The 21,805-nt window shown below is 36.8% G+C and overlaps 2 protein-coding genes across 2 annotated transcripts; one reads left to right on the top strand and one right to left on the bottom strand.

Annotated features, from left to right (window-relative positions):
- Positions 1-1,224: 1,224 nt before the first annotated feature.
- Positions 1,225-21,109, top strand: LOC123761689 (protein CASC3). Its single transcript, XM_069326356.1, has 10 exons — positions 1,225-1,378; positions 4,309-4,425; positions 4,598-4,713; positions 5,399-5,587; positions 6,580-6,854; positions 8,798-9,083; positions 10,805-11,004; positions 14,478-14,720; positions 17,213-17,458; positions 18,555-21,109. Exons 1-10 carry the CDS (start codon positions 1,286-1,288, stop codon positions 18,626-18,628), a joined length of 1,839 nt encoding a protein of 612 aa, XP_069182457.1. The 5' UTR covers positions 1,225-1,285; the 3' UTR covers positions 18,629-21,109.
- LOC138365891 (uncharacterized) lies at positions 18,070-20,954 on the bottom strand. Its single transcript, XM_069326599.1, has 2 exons — positions 20,848-20,954; positions 18,070-18,681 (listed from the first exon to the last, which is right to left on the bottom strand). The coding sequence occupies exon 2, from the start codon at positions 18,526-18,528 to the stop codon at positions 18,070-18,072; it is 459 nt and encodes a 152-aa protein (XP_069182700.1). The 5' UTR covers positions 18,529-18,681; positions 20,848-20,954.
- Positions 21,110-21,805: the final 696 nt, after the last annotated feature.

The following is a 21,805-nucleotide window of genomic DNA, read 5'->3' as shown; positions in this document are numbered from 1 at the left end:
AGACACGATCTGGGGCGACTCGACACTTCCCTGCGTCGTGGCACCGATGATGGCTGATCCCAGACGGTATTTCTAGTACCGGTCCGGTGGTCCTTCAGGGAGACGGGCACCTGGAATACAGGGGTCTGATAATTCAGAGTGATAGCGACAGCGGGTAAAACAGTACTTACAGCATACTCTACTAGGTCCACACCTAGTCCCAACGGGGCTGTTCGTACGTCGCAGATGGCATTCGCTCTGCCACCGTCAGGTCGACCAACGTTCCACATAACGCTGCATTGAGGCTCAGCAGTCACGCGGGGGGTGTCAACCTGTCGGAAACAGTCACTCATATTATCATTTCGCGTACCTCCTGTATCAACCATCACCTTCCAGGTCCCTTCTTCAACTGCAACACCTGCAGTACAAATCGCTAATCCCTGGGACCTCTTCACGATGTTCATGGGAGCCATCATTCGTCGGGTCGTCCACCGGTCCTCACTGAGAGCACAAACGAGAACACATACGAGAATCAAACAAAATACCGATAGGAAACATTTGGTAAGCCGAGGGATAAGTTTCCCGAGCTTGTCATGTCCATAGCCGGCAACATCCACACGCCTGGCTTGGACCGAAGAGGGCACTAGACCTTTTGAACACACCGCACCTACCTCTGACGTCTGGGGAATCTCTGGCTGGTTCACTACACGCTGTAACTTGCCATACCGCAAGCACACATCCGCCTTCGCTCCAGACTCGTTGGTATCCGTGGGTGTCTGCACACAAGGCCGTAACCATCCGCACCATCCGTAACCATCCGCCGTAACCGTCTGCACACAAGTCACCGTAACGTATTCACCTGACGTATCCAGTCCATAGATGGCGCTGTCGTCGGAGCACCACCTCACCAGAGGTCAGGAGCGGCGGTGTTGAGCGCTGAACCAGACTGGAAACTGGTCCTCGAGGCCAGTACACGCTGTCCTCACCAGGTGTCGTCGTCCGTTTGGCGGGGGTTTCGGGAGCTGACCCACAGATGGCGTGTTTGTAACAGGGGGTATGGTTTGCACCTTGTTATTCTAATAATGGATAAATAATTCTAATAATGGAAGCGCTAATTATATGAACAAGTGCCATGTATTTATTCAGACGAGATCAACAGCGAACACAAACCACCCCATATACGAACGGAATGGTTTGTATGTACAAACTTCTCAGTGAACGAAGTTGTTTCTAGCCCGGCATCCGAAATTGCAGTTTACGACTTGACCAGTCCCCTAACCATCGGCCCAGTCGCAACAAGACCACCATGGCGGACAGAAGGCGACGGAGAAAACTTGACACAGGTGAAGATTCTGACGAGTCCGAGGATGAGCAGACAGGACCACGGAAGCCCCTTACTGTAAGTACAGTGCCGGCCAGGATAGATTATTATCCATCATGAGGGCGGGGTGATAGAGAGGGCTGAGGAGGCGATGTAGGCGGGGCCGGGGCCAGCACCCCATACACTTCTAATTTAAGACTGACGCATAACATGAGAATGTGTATAATATACGATGGTTTTTAGGCGTGTGTGTGGTGTAGACACTGTGCTGGGGTGTATGTGAGTCTAGGTAAACTGTGCAGCGTCTTAATGACATGTTATACAGCTGACAAGATGTTAGGCTCACTTTCTAACTCTTGACAGGTGTACTGGACGGGGACTGGTCAAGTCGTATACTGCAATTTCGGATACCGGGCTAGAAACAACTTCGTTCACTGAGAAGTTTGTACATACAAACCATTCCGTTCGTATATGCGCTGGTTTGTGTTCGCTGTTGTTCTCGTCTGAATAAATACATGGCACTTGTTCATATAATTAGCGCTTCCATTATTAGAATTATTTATCTATTATTAGAATAACAAGGTGCAAACCATACCCCCTTACAGTTGAAATCTATTTATTTATATACAAGAAGGTACATTGGGTTGCGAGAGTACATAACATATATTAAGAGGTACATTGTAGCAAGATTTGAGATTAAAGGATTTAAGACTAACACATTTTTTTTTTTTTTTTTTTTTTTTTTTTTTTTTTTTTGAGATATATACAAGAGTTGTTACATTCTTGTACAGCCACTAGTACGCGTAGCGTTTCGGGCAAGTCCTTAATCCTATGGTCCCTGGAATACGATCCCCTGCCGCGAAGAATCGTTTTTTCATCCAAGTATATATATATATATATATATATATGTATATATGTATGTATATATATGTATGTATATATATGTATGTATATATGTATGTATATATATGTATGTATATATATGTATGTATATATATGTATGTATATATATGTATGTATATATATATGTATGTATATATATATGTATGTATATATATATGTATGTATATATACATATATATATACATACATATATATATACATACATATATATATACATACATATATATATACATACATATATATATACATACATATATGTATATATATATGTATGTATATATATATGTATGTATATATATGTATGTATATATATATGTATGTATATATATATGTATGTATATATATATGTATGTATATATATATGTATATATATATATATATATATATATATGTATATATATACGTATGTATATATATACGTATACATATATATACGTATACATATATATACGTATACATACGTATACGTATACATACGTATACGTATACATACGTATACGTATACATACGTATACGTATACATACGTATACGTATACATACGTATACGTATACATACGTATACGTATACATACGTATACGTATACATACGTATACGTATACATACGTATACGTATACATACGTATACGTATACATACGTATACGTATACATACGTATACGTATACATACGTATACGTATACATACGTATACGTATACATACGTATACGTATACATACGTATACGTATACATACGTATACGTATACATACGTATACGTATACATACGTATACGTATACATACGTATACGTATACATACGTATACGTATACATACGTATACGTATACATACGTATACGTATACATACGTATACGTATACATACGTATACGTATACATACGTATACGTATACATACGTATACGTATACATACGTATACATACGTATACGTATACATACGTATACATACGTATACGTATACATACGTATACGTATACATACGTATACGTATACATACGTATACGTATACATACGTATACGTATACATACGTATACGTATACGTATGTATACGTATACGTATGTATACGTATACGTATGTATACGTATACGTATGTATACGTATACGTATGTATACGTATACGTATGTATACGTATACGTATGTATACGTATACGTATACATACGTATACGTATACATACGTATACGTATACATACGTATACGTATACATACGTATACATACGTATACGTATACATACGTATACATACGTATACGTATACATACGTATACGTATACATACGTATACGTATACATACGTATACGTATACATACGTATACGTATACATACGTATACGTATACATACGTATACGTATACATACGTATACGTATACGTATGTATACGTATACGTATGTATACGTATACGTATGTATACGTATACGTATGTATACGTATACGTATGTATACGTATACGTATGTATACGTATACGTATGTATACGTATACGTATGTATACGTATACGTATATATACGTATATATACGTATATATACATATCTAATCACCTACACAAATACACACATCAATAATCTTTGTCACAAGTGATCAACAAGAGGCTCACAACAGTCACTATACAAGGCACTTTACATCTATGGTGAGTCACACAGTTACTAGTCTTGCTGCACACCCACCCAACTGGGCGGCAGCTTTAGACACAGCAGATCAGCAAACCAAGTGGTAAAAGTTATGAGGGTGTAAGCACCAGTTTTACCAGGCAGCAGGTGCTCAACTGATCATTAGAAAAAAAGGTGTCCGAGTAGTAATAACTTTGCCAGCATGCATTGTATAACATGATGTACTTAAGAGGAGGCAAACACATTGCAAGTTCTGGTGGGACTTTACCTTTATATAAATAACATTTACACTTTTAATAGTAATTTTACTATGTGGATGGGGATTATTAATTAATAACTCCATATAGATTTTGAATTGTCAGGTCTATTCCAAGCCATAACATTGTTGTGATGAGATTAGATTGACTTGTTTTGTATCTTTTTATTTTGTTAATGATTATCCTGAGAAGTGCATTACAGATCATGCCTCACAATGAGGAATTTTTTCTTGTCTTTCCAGGGAAGTGATGGAGGTGAGAGTGAGTGTGAAACTGCTAATGAGGAAGAGCTTGGGGAAGAGGAGGAGGAGGAAGAGGATGAGCTCATTATAATGCCAGATGGTCTTGTATTAGGGGAGGTGAGAAGCATTTGTATTTCTAAATTACTATTGATCAAAATATTGAAATAATTATATTGTAAATTAGGGTTTGGTGTCAAAAGTTTCACTATCTCCATGTTTTTTAGAATTGCAGTACAGTAATTATGTAGCATGCCAAGGGTTGTGCATTTACAGTGATATGTGATTACAGGACAAAAAGCCATTAGATGACGATGAGGATCGGAAAAACCCTCAGTATATCCCCAAGAAAGGAACTTTTTATGAGCATGATGACCGGACCGCTGCCGAAGACGATGTAGAGAAACCGTGAGTGCTGTTTGTGTATTAGTACTGTAGTTTGAATTTATAGTGTGTTTTCTTTGAAATATACCTAATGGTGAATAAATCTTAATGTTTTTTACAATGATGGTGTTATCATCATGCTAGTATCCAAGTTAATGCATGCTTTTGTCAATCATCACATAAGTTGTGAAAGCTTTTGGTAACAATACATTACCAAAGTAAACATTCTTTGAATTGTATGAGTTTACACACACACACACACACCTTTGCCGGTGGCTGTATGGATAGCACCCTGGACACGTGACCCTGTGGCCCGGGTTCGATTCCCGGTGCTGGCGAGAAACGATGGGCAGAGTTTCTTTCACCCCGATGCCCCTGTTACCTAGCAGTAAATAGTTACCTGGGAGTTAGTCAGCTGTCACGGGCTGCTTCCTGTGGGGGTGTGTGTGTGGGAAAGGAAAAAAAATATATAGTAGTTAGTAACAATTGATTGACAGTTGAGAGGCGGGCCGAAAGAGCAGAGCTCAACCCCTGCAAGCACAACTAGGTGAATACAACTAAGTGAATACACATACACACACATTGTGTGTGTGTATTCTATAATTCTTTATAATTTTGTATATAACTTTATTTTGTATATAACTTTTATTTTTGTATATAAACATGTATTTTTTATAATTTTTTGTGATATTCATAATGTTTGCTACAGGGTTGAAGAACCAGTCGTTAAAAAGGAAGTTGGTAAGAAGAAAGTTTGGAAAGAGGATGATAAGTGGAACCATGACAAATTTAATGAGTTTGACCAATCTCCCAAGTCCCGGGAAGAGATAATAGCTATATATGGTTATGATATACGTAATGAAGGTCCTCCAAAAGCTCATTGTAGAAGGCGTTATGGGTAAGGAAAAAGCATTTTTAGTAAGGGAAGTAAATATGGTGGGAACAATTCTATACCAACAGTGGTACTTCTACGACTTTTATTATTTTCTATTTCAACAAATGATTTCATAATTAAAAAGCATGTATGTTTTGTAGGTGATATACTATAATGCTTTTGTATCGTCCTCGTTCTATGATAAGGAGAAAGGTGTATAGTGTTGTACATGTATATTCATCTCTGCATCTTTCCACATGAAATTATTTGGGGACTCTATTTTTCAATACAAATTTGACATGTGTGCAAATTAATTTATACAGTAGTTTATAATTACTATATTTAGTTTATACTGTTCTGTAATTCTAGTTTTGTAGCCAATTCAGTTAGTAAGTATTATGATAGTGACAATATTGTTTTATCTTTCTAATCCAGTACATTGGATTTTAAATCAAACCACACACCTATTGGGTTAAAGTATTGTCACTTCAAATTCTTATGGACTGCTCTGTAATTTGCTGAGACATAGATGTACTTGACCAATATTTATAGACTTTAAGAAGATCTCAAGTCCCAAGCCTGTACGTCTTGCCAAGCCTATGACAAAACCAAGTTAGATACAAATAACATCATCACTTTTATTTTAGAAACAAAAACACCTAGGAGCGTTCATTTGAAATTACATATCTTAAGCTAAAATAAGATTATTGATCAAGGCAAAGTTCAAATTCACTGAACATTAAGATAGCTTCATGACAAGCTAAGTTAATATATAACTTTGTTACTTCATGAATACCAAAGTGATATATAACTTCTCTACAAGCCAAGATCATGTAATTTTACTTAAGGCTATTTTAGCATAGTGGGAAATAATGGTTATTACCAAGTGCTTTGTTCACACCAAAACATTCGTTAATTTAGGGGCACCAGGAAAGATGACCAAATGTAGTGAGAAACTGTTTTGAAGGTACACGATATGAAAGGAGCTTACAATGTTTTTGTAATTATATTGACAGTCGTGGACCAAACAAATATACACGCAATTGGAAGGATTTGGATGCCTACTCCAAGCCTGTTCGTGGTTCCATATGCGGAGGTCCTGGAAGAGGTGGGCCCAGGTCTTTGCATGGCAGCCGAAAAACTCTAGACAACGATGAAGAATTCCCGGTATTGAATTCTCCACAATACAAAAAACACGAAGGCGATAAATATAATGATGACCTCAACAAGTTTGAATCTCCTGTGACAAGATCAGAAGTGCCAGGAGCAATTGTTGACAATTTGCATACAGGTTAGTTTTGTTTATTTTTTGTTTTGGTCGACAGCATTGTTGACATCTGATTACAACAAAAAATTATACACAGTATTCATATTTTTAATGTTAGGGTTGAATTAATAATATTTTGTATGTCAATACAGTATTTAAGTGCTGGCTTGTATTAAATGTCCCCCCTTTTGGCAGAAGTATTTTGGGATAAATACTTTTTCTTTTTTCCCATAATACCTCTCTTCAGTTCTTTGTTTATATAGTACAGTAATTAGCTATTACAGTTCAAATTCTTAGTCATATCTTTCATATTTTAGTTTTTAATTATTTTTATCCTTCAAATTTTTTGTATTTTATATGGCCTGTAATACTTTATAAACCTAATGAACCATTCCTCATTTATGTATGTACGGAATATTAGTGTAAACATATAACACATTATATAGCACCACTTGTTGTGAGGGGAAACATTGTGATAAATGTTATCGTTGTGATTTAAATCAAATTGATAAAAATTTGGAAATAGGTACCTGACAGATTTGGAATTTTTGTATTTGATAGAAAAGTATTTAAAGTCTGGAGTGCTTAACTACTTGTGATTAAAGGAAGTGAGACAGATCTATCTCATAAAGCCCTGTCTTCTTGCTATTGTAAGAGGGGTATTTATACCTCTTGATGTTCAAGTACTGTCATTATTGTACCTGTGAGTGGTGGTTGCTTCTGCCACTTCTGGCTCATGTTCATCCCACTTGTTTACCACATTACCTTCATAAGTGTGTTTTGGAGCTGTGTGTTCTGTGTACTGGTCAGAAGTATGTGATGTGTATGCAGGCGATGAGTCACAATAACGTGGCTAAAGTATGATGGTAAGACCACACACTAGAATGTGAAGGGACGATGACGTTTCGGTCCGTCCTGGACCATTCAAGTCGATTGTGACTTGATCACAATCGACTTGAGAATGGTCCAGGACGGACCGAAACGTCGTCGTCCCTTCACATTCTAGTGTGTGGTCTTGTCATCATGTGTGATGTGTAATATTTTGAAGGATTCTTCACCAAAGTTTCCAAATGCCAATTTTTGTTTTGTCTAGTTTCACATATGCTGCTGATGTTATTCTGCTCATATGCTCCTCTAGTGTTAAGGCTAGTTTTGTCAACTCCCTAGTGTTTTTCTATTTTATTTTTTGTTATAACTGCCTCACTCATATATTGCACAATACTTTCTTGTTGGTCTTTATTTTTCTTAACCAAACCATATTTCTATTCAATTATCGGGATTAAACTCTGGTTATCATTTGTCTATACCTGCAGCTTGTCTAGTCCTCTTATAGTATTGTGCAGTCCTCTTTTATTTTATTTTATTTTATTTTTTCCTCTGTCCTTACTCTTCTCATCAGTTTAGTGTCATATGTAAACATTATTGTGTATTCCTCTTCTGGGAAGTCATTTATATACAGCTGGAACAGTGGTCCAGGTACCGAACTCTGCAGGACCCCACTTGACACTTTCCTAAACTACAGAAGTCTTTCCTGTTTGTCAGATACCAATAGAGTAGTTGGACTCTATTCCAGTCCAGTATCTTCATATTTACTACAGCTTCCTTTTCCAACTTGTGGATCAGCCTTTGTTTTTGGAGGGACAGTGTCAATAAGCTTTTGAGAATTTAGGAACATGAAATCGATGTATCCTTCTTTCTCTTCCTTATCTTGGTGATAATGAAAGTCAATCAGGTTCATAAAGCCTTTTTGCCTTTTTTTCTCTCCCAAAAAACCATGCAGTCTCTCGAGTACAAAGTATTTAGCATTTTACACAAGAGGCATGTAAGGGACACTGATTTGTAATTTATAGCCTCCTGTCTGTCTCCATTCATGAACATGTGAAAATGTACACCACATATTCCTGGCTGGGAATATATTTCTTGATTGCACTTTAGGCAGTTGAAACAACTAGTTGAATTTTTTGCAGGTGATAATGAAAATTATAAACCAGAACAAACGGCACCATTAGCCTCACCACAGCAGCAGTTACCACCGCAGTATCATCAGCAGCAGCAACAGCAGCAGCAGCAACAGCAGCAGCAGCAACAACAGCAGCAGCAACAACAGCAGCAGCTACACAAGATCTCAGGTTTTAGTCCACAACCCCAAGATGTATGTGCTGATGGCTATGGAGGACGTGGCAGAGGTTACAGAGGTTCTGGTAGAGGTTACAATCGTGGCAGAGGCTATAATCGAGAACGTGAACAACATAGGTAAGAGAAGCATTTTTGTTCAGATATACAACAAAATAGATTCAATCTTATTTTTGGTTTTCCATGTAAAGCATGAAAATAGGACATAGTAATTTATTGGCAGATGACTACTAATCCACTGGTACCTTATTGTAATGTGCTTAGAATAGGATTGGGAATAAAACAGTGTTGCTGAGAAGTTACAGAATTGAATTTATATTATTTATTTGGCTTATAGACAGTACACTATATAGGGTAGGTAAATGAATTGGACAAAGTGACAATTAGCTTTGCCTGCTGCTCTTTTTCCAGCAGAAACCTGGATGAAGTTACTACGACATGGCTTAATAACACTGTAAACAAGTAACAAATTTATTTATTTATTTATTGTCAGTGTTATTTTTTGATTGCTAATGTTCCAAAGTACGGTATTGACAAGGGCAATCATTCGCTTCAAACTTTGTTTTGATCTATGCCTAAGACAGTTTAGGGAAGATGTACAGTACTTGGAAAATAAAATATTGTCTATGCTTGATAATCAGAATCATATGGGGTTTGCCCTCATTCCAGTTACCAAAACTTTCGACTTACTGAACTTCTTACCAGGAATGTAGCAAAGTGAATGACTATTTTTCACAAAAGTTGAATCACTCGTAGCTTTAATGATTGCATAACTTGCTTCCTCTTAACACCTGCACATCAATTGCTGCTGCTACCAGACTATCTTAGCAAAAACAAGACTTGTGTTTCTTTTAAAACAAAAAATTTAGGAAAGAAAATATTTTATTGAGTAGCAAGAGGTAAAATCACATAAGGGAAAATATTTGACTGGGCAGGTTGACAAGATAAGGATCGGTCCACCCTAGGCATGATACCTCGGCCACCATAAGAAAAAAGTTAAATATTATAGCAGAGAAATACACTGTACAATACAGCCTATACATGCCGTTCTTTTTGGGTAGTCACAGAAGGGCAATTGTGGATGGCAGGTGGGTAACCAAAAGTGCATGGGGTGGCTAAGAGTTTCTGGCAGTGTAATTTGCTGCTCAGAAATGTATCAAAAGGTTTTGACAAAGTCTGACACACTGGCCTAAAATACAAGATATCAGAAAGAGGGCTTCCATAGACTGGGTGGCAGGGCTTACCTGGAGCATACCTAGAGAGGATTCGGGGAGTTCTACTCCCCGAGCCCGGCCTGAGGTTGTCTTGTGATAACGGGCTACCTATTGGCCACACCCGGTTCCTCGTCATTCTCTCCTTGCCGCCCATCATCACACCCAGTTCCTCCCTGCTCTCCTTGACCTTCTATCTACCAACACCTCCATTCCTAAGCTACTGTCAGGACTGAATAAGTAAGATATGGTCCTTGCTCCCTGCCAGCTGACACATTTTATCTTTCTTTGGAAAACATGTTTTAGGCATTGTGATCACTATGATTTCTTAGCGAGCACAGTGCCTAAATAATGTAGTATGGTTATTATTCGTTTTGGTGATATTTTATTATCATTAATATTGCAAGGTGAAAATTAATATAATTAATTTGAAATGGTATGTTTTGATAATGTCCCAACATTTCATATACACACTTCTGAACATATCATTTTGTATGTTTAAAATGTTTAACCCTTTTGAAACCATTTGTGTGTAGATGTTCAACTAAATGTTTAATTATATTTTATGCTGCTAATTAATATGGTGTTGACAGTCATGTGCAGGTAACACTGTGGGCATTTTGTCAACAGATATAATGAGGACAGTTGGGGCCAGTATTACAAAGACAATTGTCCCAGTGGCCGTGGTAATTATAGAGGCGGACACCAGCAGCGTTTACCCCAACCACATACTCCCCATACACCCAGAGATATAGAAGAAATAACAGCAATGTTAAAGAACATCAGTATCAGTTCACAAAATAGAAAAGAGCCGTTCAGGAACAAAAATCGTTAGTAATTTTTGTATTCCTTAACAATTGTATATTGGTTGTCGGCTTTTATTTTGTTTTATCAATGTTAATGTTTCACATGTTTTATAATTATTGTCATTTAGTAAATGCTATCTTATGTTAATTAGATATCCTTGATATTTTTCCTCGTAGTTCCTCTTCGATACCTTGAATGTTTTTTCTTATCGGCTAGAAACTTGACATCATTTACGTACTCTATAATGATAGAAGCAAAGTTTGTACAGTATTAAAGTTGAACTCCTTTTGGCTATTTGCAGAACAAATTTAATCTTTAATTTGGAAGAGGCATTCAGGACAGTATCTAAATATTTCATTTAAATAATATTTCATTATTTATTTTTGTTAGTAGGATCATTGTATAAAAATCATGAATATTGTTAGTATAAGAATATTAGACTTTGTTAGGTATAGTGGGCAAAGTGTCTGGCAGGATGATGTGTGTGGAAGAATATAGGAAATAGCTTAAACCACTTTCACCTGATCACCACTTTCTTGTTTGTGTCTGTGGCGAGTGAAATTTAGCTCTAAAGTTGTCAATGAATACTTCCTTAGGTTCGGACAAGTTCAGTTGTGTTCCAGCTTCCACCTGTGCCCTATCCTCTTGTTCTATTTTCTCCAAATTTATAATTGGCTGCCCTTGTTTGCCTTTTCTATTCACCTCGATGTCTTGAATGTAGTTATCATACCTCCTTTGTTCCTTTCTCTTCTGTTGAGTTCCTTGACCCAGTCGTCATAGTTTAGCCATTTTAATTCAGGTACAGTACTAGCCATCTTGTAAACCAATGTACTTTTAAAAGTTCCTTTTGAATTTTTCTAATACTAGTCTAATGTAAGCTGCATAAATTTTCTTGAAAGAGTGTGTTATACTGCCAGTGTTCCAGTGTTGTATATCCTCTCTCAGGTCTATTTCTCTTTCAGATTTTTTGTCATTGCCCTTCCTTTATGATGTAGATTTCCTCTGATTTTTTCTCACCTTCATTGTCTTAAGCTTTTTAAGACATTTACAGCCATTTCTTTGCCTGCTCCTGGCATTTGTCAAGGTCTTCCTGCAGCACTATACAGTTCTCATCAGTTTTTTATTTTCCCATTAGCTTTTCATTGTTTGAAAACATTACCATGCATGAATACACTTCCTTGAGTAGGTCATTCACATGGATTAGGAAGAAAAATGAACCCAAGACAGTGCCTTGAGGGACCTTCCATAGCATCTTCCTTGATTTGGCAGTGAGACATAGGTGCTTGACCCCCAACAAGCTCTGTTTGCACCTGGAAGGGTCTTCCCTGCCAAACTGACTGCTAGGAAAGAAACAATATGAAAACTGACTGGCTTTATGACACCCATGTGTTTTCCATGCATAGTGACCCATATACTCATTTCATTTCATTTTTAAGTTAAGTTTATATATGGGCTGTGGTTCCTGGGGACCACAACCCATATATATTAGGTGAGGAGGTAAAGGTAGGATGTGCAGGTTCATAGCGACCTGGCTGAATCGATGCTTCACCCTTATTTTTGGCTAAGGTAAAGCGAGTATTGAAGAATTGGTATCCCTATTGATTCCTGGGATCTAGTTCTGGCCCTCTCATAGTTGTCAATGAGAGGGCCAGAGTTTTGTCTGTTAACACTGAGGTTGTTTTAAGCATCTGTATCTCTCCTCTTTGAACTCGGTGGTGGATTTGTACATTAACAAGTACTGTTTGTTATTTTCAAGGTTGAGATGATTGTTTACACTTGCAGTATAGATAAGTTTAATAGGAAAATGAACAAATGTTGAATGTTGCAGTAAAGGTGTTAAGAGTAAAATATTAATTAAAAAATCTTTTACCAAACTTTTTAGTAAGGCACTTGAGACAAAAACATGTTCATGAGTGGTAACCATTATTTGAAAACAAACAGTACACTTGGCTATAAAGATGCAAACCATATTGTCCTTAGCCTCTGGATGTGACTAGGTAACCCATTCTCCTGTAGATGGTAGTTTTTGTAACTGTGCACCATAGTACAAAGATTGGCATTCTAAGCAATTACATAGTAGAACTTTAGTAGAACTTTGTACTGTTGACTTTATAGTCAGAAAAAATTAAGCTAAAAAAAACAAACTTAAATATTCCTAGGCCTAGTATAGCACACACATACTAGGCCTCATATTGTGTTAGGCCTTGGAAGGTTAGGTTAGTTAATTTGTCTTCGCAACCCAAGTCTGGTTTGTCCAACTTAATAGTGCCGATTTCTACTTTTTAATCTTGTTGTACGTTGGTATATATACTATGGTCCTCATCGTTACTATAAGAACTACCAAAACGGGAGGATGGGCTGGACTAGGTCAGGCAATGCTACTCGCTTCCCCCTGCTATGCATAAGAAAAGTTTGAACATGTAATGTTCTCAAATTGCATCTAAATACAGTACTGTACTCTATAATACCAGAAAAAATATGCAAAAATGGCTCTTAATAAGATAACTGTACAGTATATATATAAACATTGGGTTTAGTATTGTGGGTTGCCACCTTATTCCTTTTGGCTCTTAATGTTTTTATTTGTAATAATTTTTTACTGAATCATTGTAATAAAACTTTCTAAGTCAATGTAGCTTTCTTGAGTGTTCACAAATTCACATTTCTGTGGACAACCAAAGTCTCAAATTTCCACTATCCCCACTATTATCTAGCAGCACTTCTGCATCTACCACGAAGCATGATACAATAGCTAACGTCAGATTGTGATATAACCAGTAACAGTTTTTATTTTTCTTAAGCCACCGGTATATACACTGAAGTCAGATGTTGTGGTTTTTGTTTATTGGTAACCTTTTGGCACATATCCAGGAGCATTTCACTGTGCAGTCTTTCAATGTACTGCATTATGTTGCAGCAGTGGGGATATTTTCCCTCAAGATAATGACATGACTGCCACATAATCAAGATTTTGTGAGCATAGCAAAATGGTTTTGGCATGGGAGCAAATCTTGTATAAATTTTAACTTATTATCATGACAGTGAAAAGCTTAAGGCTTCAATTGCAGGACTAAATCATTCAATGGTATGTCCAGGGTGGTCAAATAAAAAATGTTATTCTCTATAGCCATGGAGAATATACACGTCTATTTAGTTACCTTCTTTTTTAATGTCTTGTCTTGTCTTTCCATACCAGCAGCACCAGACTGGTTCTTATTCATTTCAGAGGTGATCTAGAGATTTTGCTAAGCTTCCAAACTGCATGGAGGCCAAAAACTATATTTAATGCATGCAATATACGGGCAACTACTGTACCCTGATTGTGTCTCAAGGAAGAGGCGAGTGAAGTTGATGAACTTTTGATACTGGATACTTTGCCAGTGTCTATTTTATTATGTATTTAACAGATGCTTATAATGAGATGTAAGGGGGTGACTTTTTAGGTTTGTATAATTTACTCTCTTGCATGTGCCATAAGTGTGTTTTATTTGCTTAGGTGGTGGAGGTGGAAATGTGGATAACAGACGCAACACAATGCCTCCACGACTGCAGGAATCGGCCGCTGCTGCAGCCAACATGCAAGGTCGGGGAAACAGAGGTGGTAATGCATCTCCTGACGGAGATAGCTCATCTTCTAGACCAAAAAGATACTCGTCTCAAAGACAACGCTCCATTCCTGGGCAGCAAGTTTCACCCTTCCCACCGCAACATGGTTATATGGATCCATCTGTAGATGCAGGTAAGAGTTAATAGGTCATGGAATATAACAGAATCCTTCAATTTTTTTAATTTTTAATTCAGTGAACCTCATTTTGGCAAATCTATGGTTGCAACACAGGCTTTCCTGGCTGGATTTACTCATCTGATTTATCGAACAGAGTTCAATGAAGCGGTTGATGTGCAGATTTGCTTAGGATGTTAGACCAGAGTTGAGCAAACTGGTGGAAAAAGTTGCCCATCATATGATAGGTTGAAATTAAAGTTTTGCTCAGTGGAATTGGCTCGGAGCATGGGAAATATTAAGGTATGAATGATAACACTCTTAATGTGGCTCCAATCACATTTGTAATGATTTTTCATAGATTTTCCAACATTAAAAGAGTTGGGACCTTGGAAAGCCATTGAGCATATTTAAAACCAAATTCTATGGTTTGTTTATATTTAAGATAGCTCGATTTTTGTTCACTAAAATATGAGTTCTGTTCATTAGTAAGTTAAAGATCTATCTCCCTACTTTGCCCGTAATTCCTTTTGTGCGCATTTTGTGTGCAATGACACCCTGGTCACTTTTGTTAAAGGCTTTTATGAGATATGTGTGTATTTTATCAGCATTTTGCTCGTCTTCCATGGCATCTAAGGCCATATCACAGTGGTCTAAGAATTGTGAGTGGTAAGAACGCCCTGTTCTGAACCCATGATGCCCAGAGTTATGTCGACACTGTGATTCCATGTGTTTTGTGATATTACATTTTAGAGCACTTTTTCAAAGATTTTTTATGATGTATGCTAGAGCTACAAGACTACAATTTTTTGCATTTGCTTTACTACCTCCTTTGTGAAGTGGAACGATCTGTTATTTTATGTATATCAGGAATACTGTAACACTAGTATGTAGGCTCCATCACCAAAAGATGTTAAGGGCCTGTGATAATGGTTTTTCCAATTCTTGATGAACAGGACTCCAGGAGTCCATGGTTGGTGCAGAGTGCATGGGCATGCAGTCTATTGCTGCTTCAAGAGTCCAGTGGGATTAGGGTGGCGCGTGATATATTCTTCGATGGTGGTGTTACATTCACAAAGAATTCCTTCAGATCATTGATCTTCAATGTGTTCAGGGGTTCACTGAAATCAGAATCGTACTGTTATCTAGTAGTAAATAGGTGCCTGAGAGTTGGGTAGCTGCTACGGGCTGCTTCCTGGGGGTGTGTAACAAAAAAGAGGCCTGGTCGAGGACCGGGCCGCGGGGACGCTAAGTCCCGAAATCATCTCGAGATAACCTCAAGATCTCCAGATAGCCTCAGTATAATTCTAAGCTGCAAGGAAAGTTTAAACCACCTCAAATTTAAGATGGCCCCCCTGAAGTCTAACTATCACCTTAACTCTCAAGACAAATGCCAATATTCTGTACCCATCTCCTTGTGTGCATACAAAATTATATATTTTTTCTTATATTGTTAATTAGCATTCAGGAAGCTCTAATGTCATTAAATTATCTACATGCCATGGTTTAGTTCTGGTGGAGTCATAAAGTTGGCTAGCTTTGGTAGTTGGAGAGCAGGATATCCAATCATGGTAGCTTGGTAACGAGTGATAGGGTCAGGTGCCACGTGGAAATTTGTTATATTTTATTTCTTGCTTTAATTACATTTATGATCAGATGATATCTTGGAATATCAATAGCAGTTTTAATGTTTCATATACTGTCTACGCTTGCTAATGCATCATGAGCCCCATCCTTCTCTTCTGCCATTTTTTTCTTTTTTTACAGGGAAAGTCCAAAATTGAATATTTGTAATTTTTTGTACCACAACCAACAAAATTTATATTCCCCATGCATGGTTAGGGGAGGATTTTCATAGACATAAAGTACTCAAATAATTTACTGTTTTGACAATTAACAAATTTAAACTTGCCTTGCCCTTAGCCCTTAGCTTTCTTTTCTTACAAAATTAAAATCGAGTTTGGCTTTCCTCCTTTCCTCATTGGTCTCTTATGATGAGTTCCTTTCCCAGCCTGAAGTACTGATAAAAATTTCTGACATCAGGATTAGCACTGTTGGATGAATAATTAATTTGTCAATACAAAACATGAAGTTAGTGAGGTTTCTGGAGCACATTCCTATTTTTTCCACAATATTAGCTCAATATGAATGAATTCGCATGTGCCAAGGATTTTCCTGGAATGTATTCGTTGCAGCTAATGAGGATGCTCTGTACTGTATTCATTAAGACCAGGGTGGAGGGTGTCTGCATTTTCATATAATGTCTGTGTAACAAATTGTTTGTTGTGCATTGAATTTGGCACATAAGTGTGTACTGAACTTTCCATGAAAGCAATACCATGGGGAAATTAAGGTTATCACCTTCCCTACTGTTTATGGCTTTAAGAGAAATGTTTTGTTGTGGGTAGTCAAGATAATTTTATAAAATATATTTTTATATTATATTTAATTGGTAAAATATAGTACAATATTTGTTGCATTATTTATCTAATGCAATTTCAAATTTCCAGGCTACCAGGGAGGAGTAAATGATGGAGGCATTGTGACATCAGCAGGTCACACAGTGACAGCTCCTCATACCCAGCATCCATTGGCTGGTGGTGCTCCTCCAACCTTTGTTCCTCCAGCCTTTACAACTTCACCTCCAACTTTCCCACCAGAACCTTTCTTAGGACGGCCTCCTGCACCTCGGATGTTCCCGCCAGTCACACAGTCACCACACCTCTTTGGTCCTCCAGTACCTTTGCAAGTCAATGGTATATGATCTGCTCTGTTTATTTCCCACTATATTCTCACTTCTCTTCATGGGCTTCCTTCCTTTCATTTGGTGGCCCAAGAGTGCCTGACATCAAACTCGTATTATTTACTGTGACTGGTTGTGATTAACTGTGAATGCCTGACTGGCTGTGACTTGTTGTGACTTTGAATGCCTGTCTGGGTGTGACTTGTTGTGACTTTGAATGCCTGTCTGGGTGTGACTTGTTGTGACTTTGAATGCCTGTCTGGGTGTGACTAGACTGTGGCTAACTGTGACTGGCTTTGGCTGCTACATAAGTAGTGAAATCTGTAAAGAGAAAATGTACATGAGGATCTACCTTTACTAATGCAGATTATGCAGCTAACATTATGCATACAGCAATTTCAAATGATCAAATTAAACTAAATCATTCAAGAAGCTATGTAATATGAAATTCAGTGTAAGAAGCAAGTTACATAAAATTTGAGAAGATAGAAATATTTACGTTTTATAATGACTGGAGAGAGAGAGAGAGAGAGAGAGATCCTTCCACTTAAGCAAATTATGTTTAATTTAATAAATATTTTCCAGCCCTATATAGGAAATAACATTATAAATAAAAAAAAAATATTATGAAGCTGCTACTGCTGTGTCAGGTGTTTCCAATATGTGACCAGATGTTACTGCTTCATTATTTTGCTCAGTAGGTAAAGATTCTACTGACACGGGTAAGGATTCCTTGGATGACTTTATATTGTTTTCAGATGATTCTACTTTCACAGAAACTACATCTAAGGTGGTTTCTATATTAGTGTCCAGCTGTGAATGAGTGTCACATGATGCAATATCCTTCTGCAAAACTTCCTTGCATTCTAGCTCTAACGTTTCTGGCTGTGATGGTTGCTGGGATTGACACACACCATCATTGCTAGAAGAATCTAGAGGCATGACATATTCTTCCTTGGGATCATCCTGAAGCACAGTGTGACCATTACTAGTGGACTGTTCTTTACTAGTGGGTTCTTCATGATCTTGCACCCTACTTTCCAGGACAATTGGTGCTGAAGTTTCATCTTGGGTAAGAGACATTCCGTCCTTCTTATTCTCTCTTTCAGGGGGTGGCACTATCGGAATTGCTGCCTTCGGGCTTTTCTGCAATGGTGGTATACTTCTTGGTAGATGCTGCTGACTCTCAGTGTTGTAATATGTCACTCCATTGCTGTAGATCTCTCCAGGCTGTGACTGCAATATCAAAATAACATCATTAGAAGATAAAACTGAATGATTACTTCCCAACTTTTTTTTAATATTATTTTTAAATTTTTTTTTAATACACTACTGGTTTGTTCATTTCATCAGACTCTCACAAATTTAAAAGTTAGGCAACCCTTATCATCACTCACAAATTTAAAAGCTGTAAAATATATATACAGCATCCACTCAATTTGTGGACCTCTGATTAATAATTCTGCTAGTTCTAATGACTGAATTTGAGATCGGTTACTGTATCTTTATTTATCGTGTCATTGATTGTTAAATCCGAAAGACCTGTACAATACAGTATTTGGGCACCTAGTCAGGTGCTCGTTAAACTGGAGGTCACTATTGGGTTTGTTGTGACAACTTTGGCCTCAGTACAACAAGGGTTACGTGCACATGCTCTGGTATCTGGGTCTCACTTATTTACAAAAATATTCAAATTGTTAGGTATGTTTTAAATATTACCTTTGTGCATCTTTTTCATTTTACAGATTGTAATATGGTTCTTATTATTATGTTAGTAGACTGGACTACGTTTGCTGGAAGAAACACCTCTTTTTGATGTTGTGTGCATTAAAATTATGAATGACAGGACTTCTCTGAGCTAGGGTAAACATAATTAAATGTACTCATGAATCTTCAAGCTATTATTACTTAAGCTTCAAATTATCTTGCAGCTAATTTGTTTTACATATAATTAAAATCTTCATGGCTGAATGTTTTCAATAGTGTGTTTAAATTTGAATAGCAGTTAGCTTGTTTGGGAATAATTTATATTGTTTATCAAGGTCAGATTGGAGTGCATTTATACAAAGGTTTTTTTGTAATGGGTGGTGTGGGAGAATAGAAAACTCATCATTAATTTGTAAAGACAATTATTTTATTTTTAGCTAATGTCATTTCCGACACTGTCACTTTACATAATTGACTAGTTTATATTGTTTGTATTGTTTGTTTGTTTATATTGTTTGTTTGTTTATATTTGTTTATATTGATAAATTTACCCAAATAAAGAGCAACATTAAACAAACATGGAGAACAATTTCACAAATATTGGGATCAAAGAAGTCTTTAAATAACAAACCGACTCTCCTGTCTAATAACGATGGTCAGCTTTCAGCCTCTGATTCTGCTATTGAGTTCAATAGGTTCTTCTCTTCCATTGGTTCATCCCTTGCTAATGATATTCCATCTTCCAGTACTGACATTAAGGACTATCTGACAGGGAACTATCCCCAGTCTCTGTACCTAAAGCCTATTAATTCCATTGACGTCAATGAGATAATCCTTTCCCTTAAAACCAAGTCTGGTGCCCTTGAGGAGATACCAACTTTAATCTACAAAAAAGCCTCCAGATCTTTAGCCCCTGCTATTGCTTTGCTCTTCAACAAGTCACTTGAACTCCAAACCTTTCCAGATATTCTAAAAAAAGCGAGAGTAACGCCTGTCCACAAATGTGGTGATCTTACAGATGTTAACAACTACAGACCTATATCAATCCTGCCAAACTTGTCAAATTTTTTGAAAAACTAATCTATAAGCAGCTTTACTCATATCTAGCCAAACTCAATATACTTAGCCCTTGCCAATATGGCTTCAGGCCCAAAAAAAGCACTAACGATGCACTTATTAGTATGCTTAACTCGATTCATACAGCTCTTGATAAAAATGAGTTCCCTGTTGGGTTATTTGTGGACCTGCGTAAAGCTTTCGATACTGTCAACCACCAAAACCTTCTTCTTAAATTACATCATTATATGGTGTCAGAGGACACTCCCTACAATACCTCAAATCCTACCTTATTGACAGGCTCCAATGTGTTTCTGTGAATAATACAATTTCTCCCATCCTACCCATCAACATTGGTGTTCCCCAGGGCAGCATACTTGGCCCTCTCCTCTTTCTCATCTACATTAATGACCTTCCAAATGCCTCCCAACACCTCAAACCAATCCTATTTGCTGACGACACAACCTTCATTTACTCCAGTCCTGATCCCCTTGCTCTAAATGCCACAGTAAATACTGAGCTAAATAAAGTCCATCTGTGGCCAACTGCCAACAAACTCACCCTTAACATTGACAAAACTTTCTATATTCTGTTTGGCAATAAATCCTCTAATCAAATAAATCTCAAAATAAACAATACCCAAATTTGTAACAAATTAGATGGCAAATTCCTCCCTCCTCCTGTGGTTGGGTCGAGCCCCAAGCCCCCAGTGGTGACTACCTCGTCACCTGGCGCGGCTCCTTCTATAGTTGTAACCCAGCAAACATTTTCATGTTTTTAAAACACCCTAAAAACGACATTTCATTGTTTTCAGCACGTTTATAATTACGTTTAGAAAAGGTTTTTTGAGAACTTTTATATACAACCTTAGAACGTAAATAATTAACATTTCTAAAAACTTTTTTATAATCTTTTAATTACCTACATTAAAACGTTTAGGGTAAATTAGGGTATAATAATTTTTTAATTCATATCTGAAATAGAAAGGGAGAGAAAGAAAGAAGACATATCTGAGAAAGAAATGGACATCCTATATATGTATGTGCAAATTACAAATAAATAGGGTACAAAAAGAGAATTAAAATATTATATTTATTTAATTAAGAATGAGTAATACAACAAAATATATGTAATAGCTCGAAATATATAGACTATATCTATAACAGAATATAAAAGTAAAAATTTAAAAATCTATAAAAATCTATATATGCAATATGTGAACACAATAGATTTTGTGATGAAGCAGCCTGTGATTCATGTCATGCTGAGATCAGTCTGACGTTACAAGCAGTTATTGTTACTTAAAACTAAAACAAGTAAAATTTTCCGAGTATACATATAACACTATAGTTTTTCTATGACTAATAATAAAAATCTATTAATCAAAAGTTTAGGACTAATTAACTAAAAATAAAAATCTACAAGTGAATGTAAACAGTCAAGTATAATATTCATGTAGAAAGAGAAAGAAAAAGAGAGAGAGAAGGAAAGAAAGAGAAAGAAAGAAAGGGAGAGAGAGAGAAAGAAAAGAAAAAACAGTCATGTATAATATTCATATTAGCACCATGCAATATAACTTAGATTAAGTAAAAATCTC

The sequence above is a fragment of the Procambarus clarkii genome, chromosome 18 (assembly GCF_040958095.1).
Source record: "Procambarus clarkii isolate CNS0578487 chromosome 18, FALCON_Pclarkii_2.0, whole genome shotgun sequence".
Lineage (NCBI taxonomy): Eukaryota > Metazoa > Arthropoda > Malacostraca > Decapoda > Cambaridae > Procambarus > Procambarus clarkii.
Note: the sequence above shows the minus strand (reverse complement) of the source record. Positions and strands in the feature narration are given on the sequence as shown.

Excerpts from the sequence above, each read along its gene's own strand:
- LOC123761689 (XM_069326356.1), top strand. The coding sequence starts at position 1,286 with ATGGCGGACAGAAGGCGACGGAGAAAACTTGACACAGGTGAAGATTCT. Across the intron at positions 4,426-4,597 it reads ATGGTCTTGTATTAGGGGAG|GACAAAAAGCCATTAGATGA; the intron begins GTGAGAAGCATT and ends ATGTGATTACAG. Across the intron at positions 5,588-6,579 it reads CATTGTAGAAGGCGTTATGG|TCGTGGACCAAACAAATATA; the intron begins GTAAGGAAAAAG and ends TTATATTGACAG.
- LOC138365891 (XM_069326599.1), bottom strand. The coding sequence starts at position 18,528 with ATGTCTCTTACCCAAGATGAAACTTCAGCACCAATTGTCCTGGAAAGT.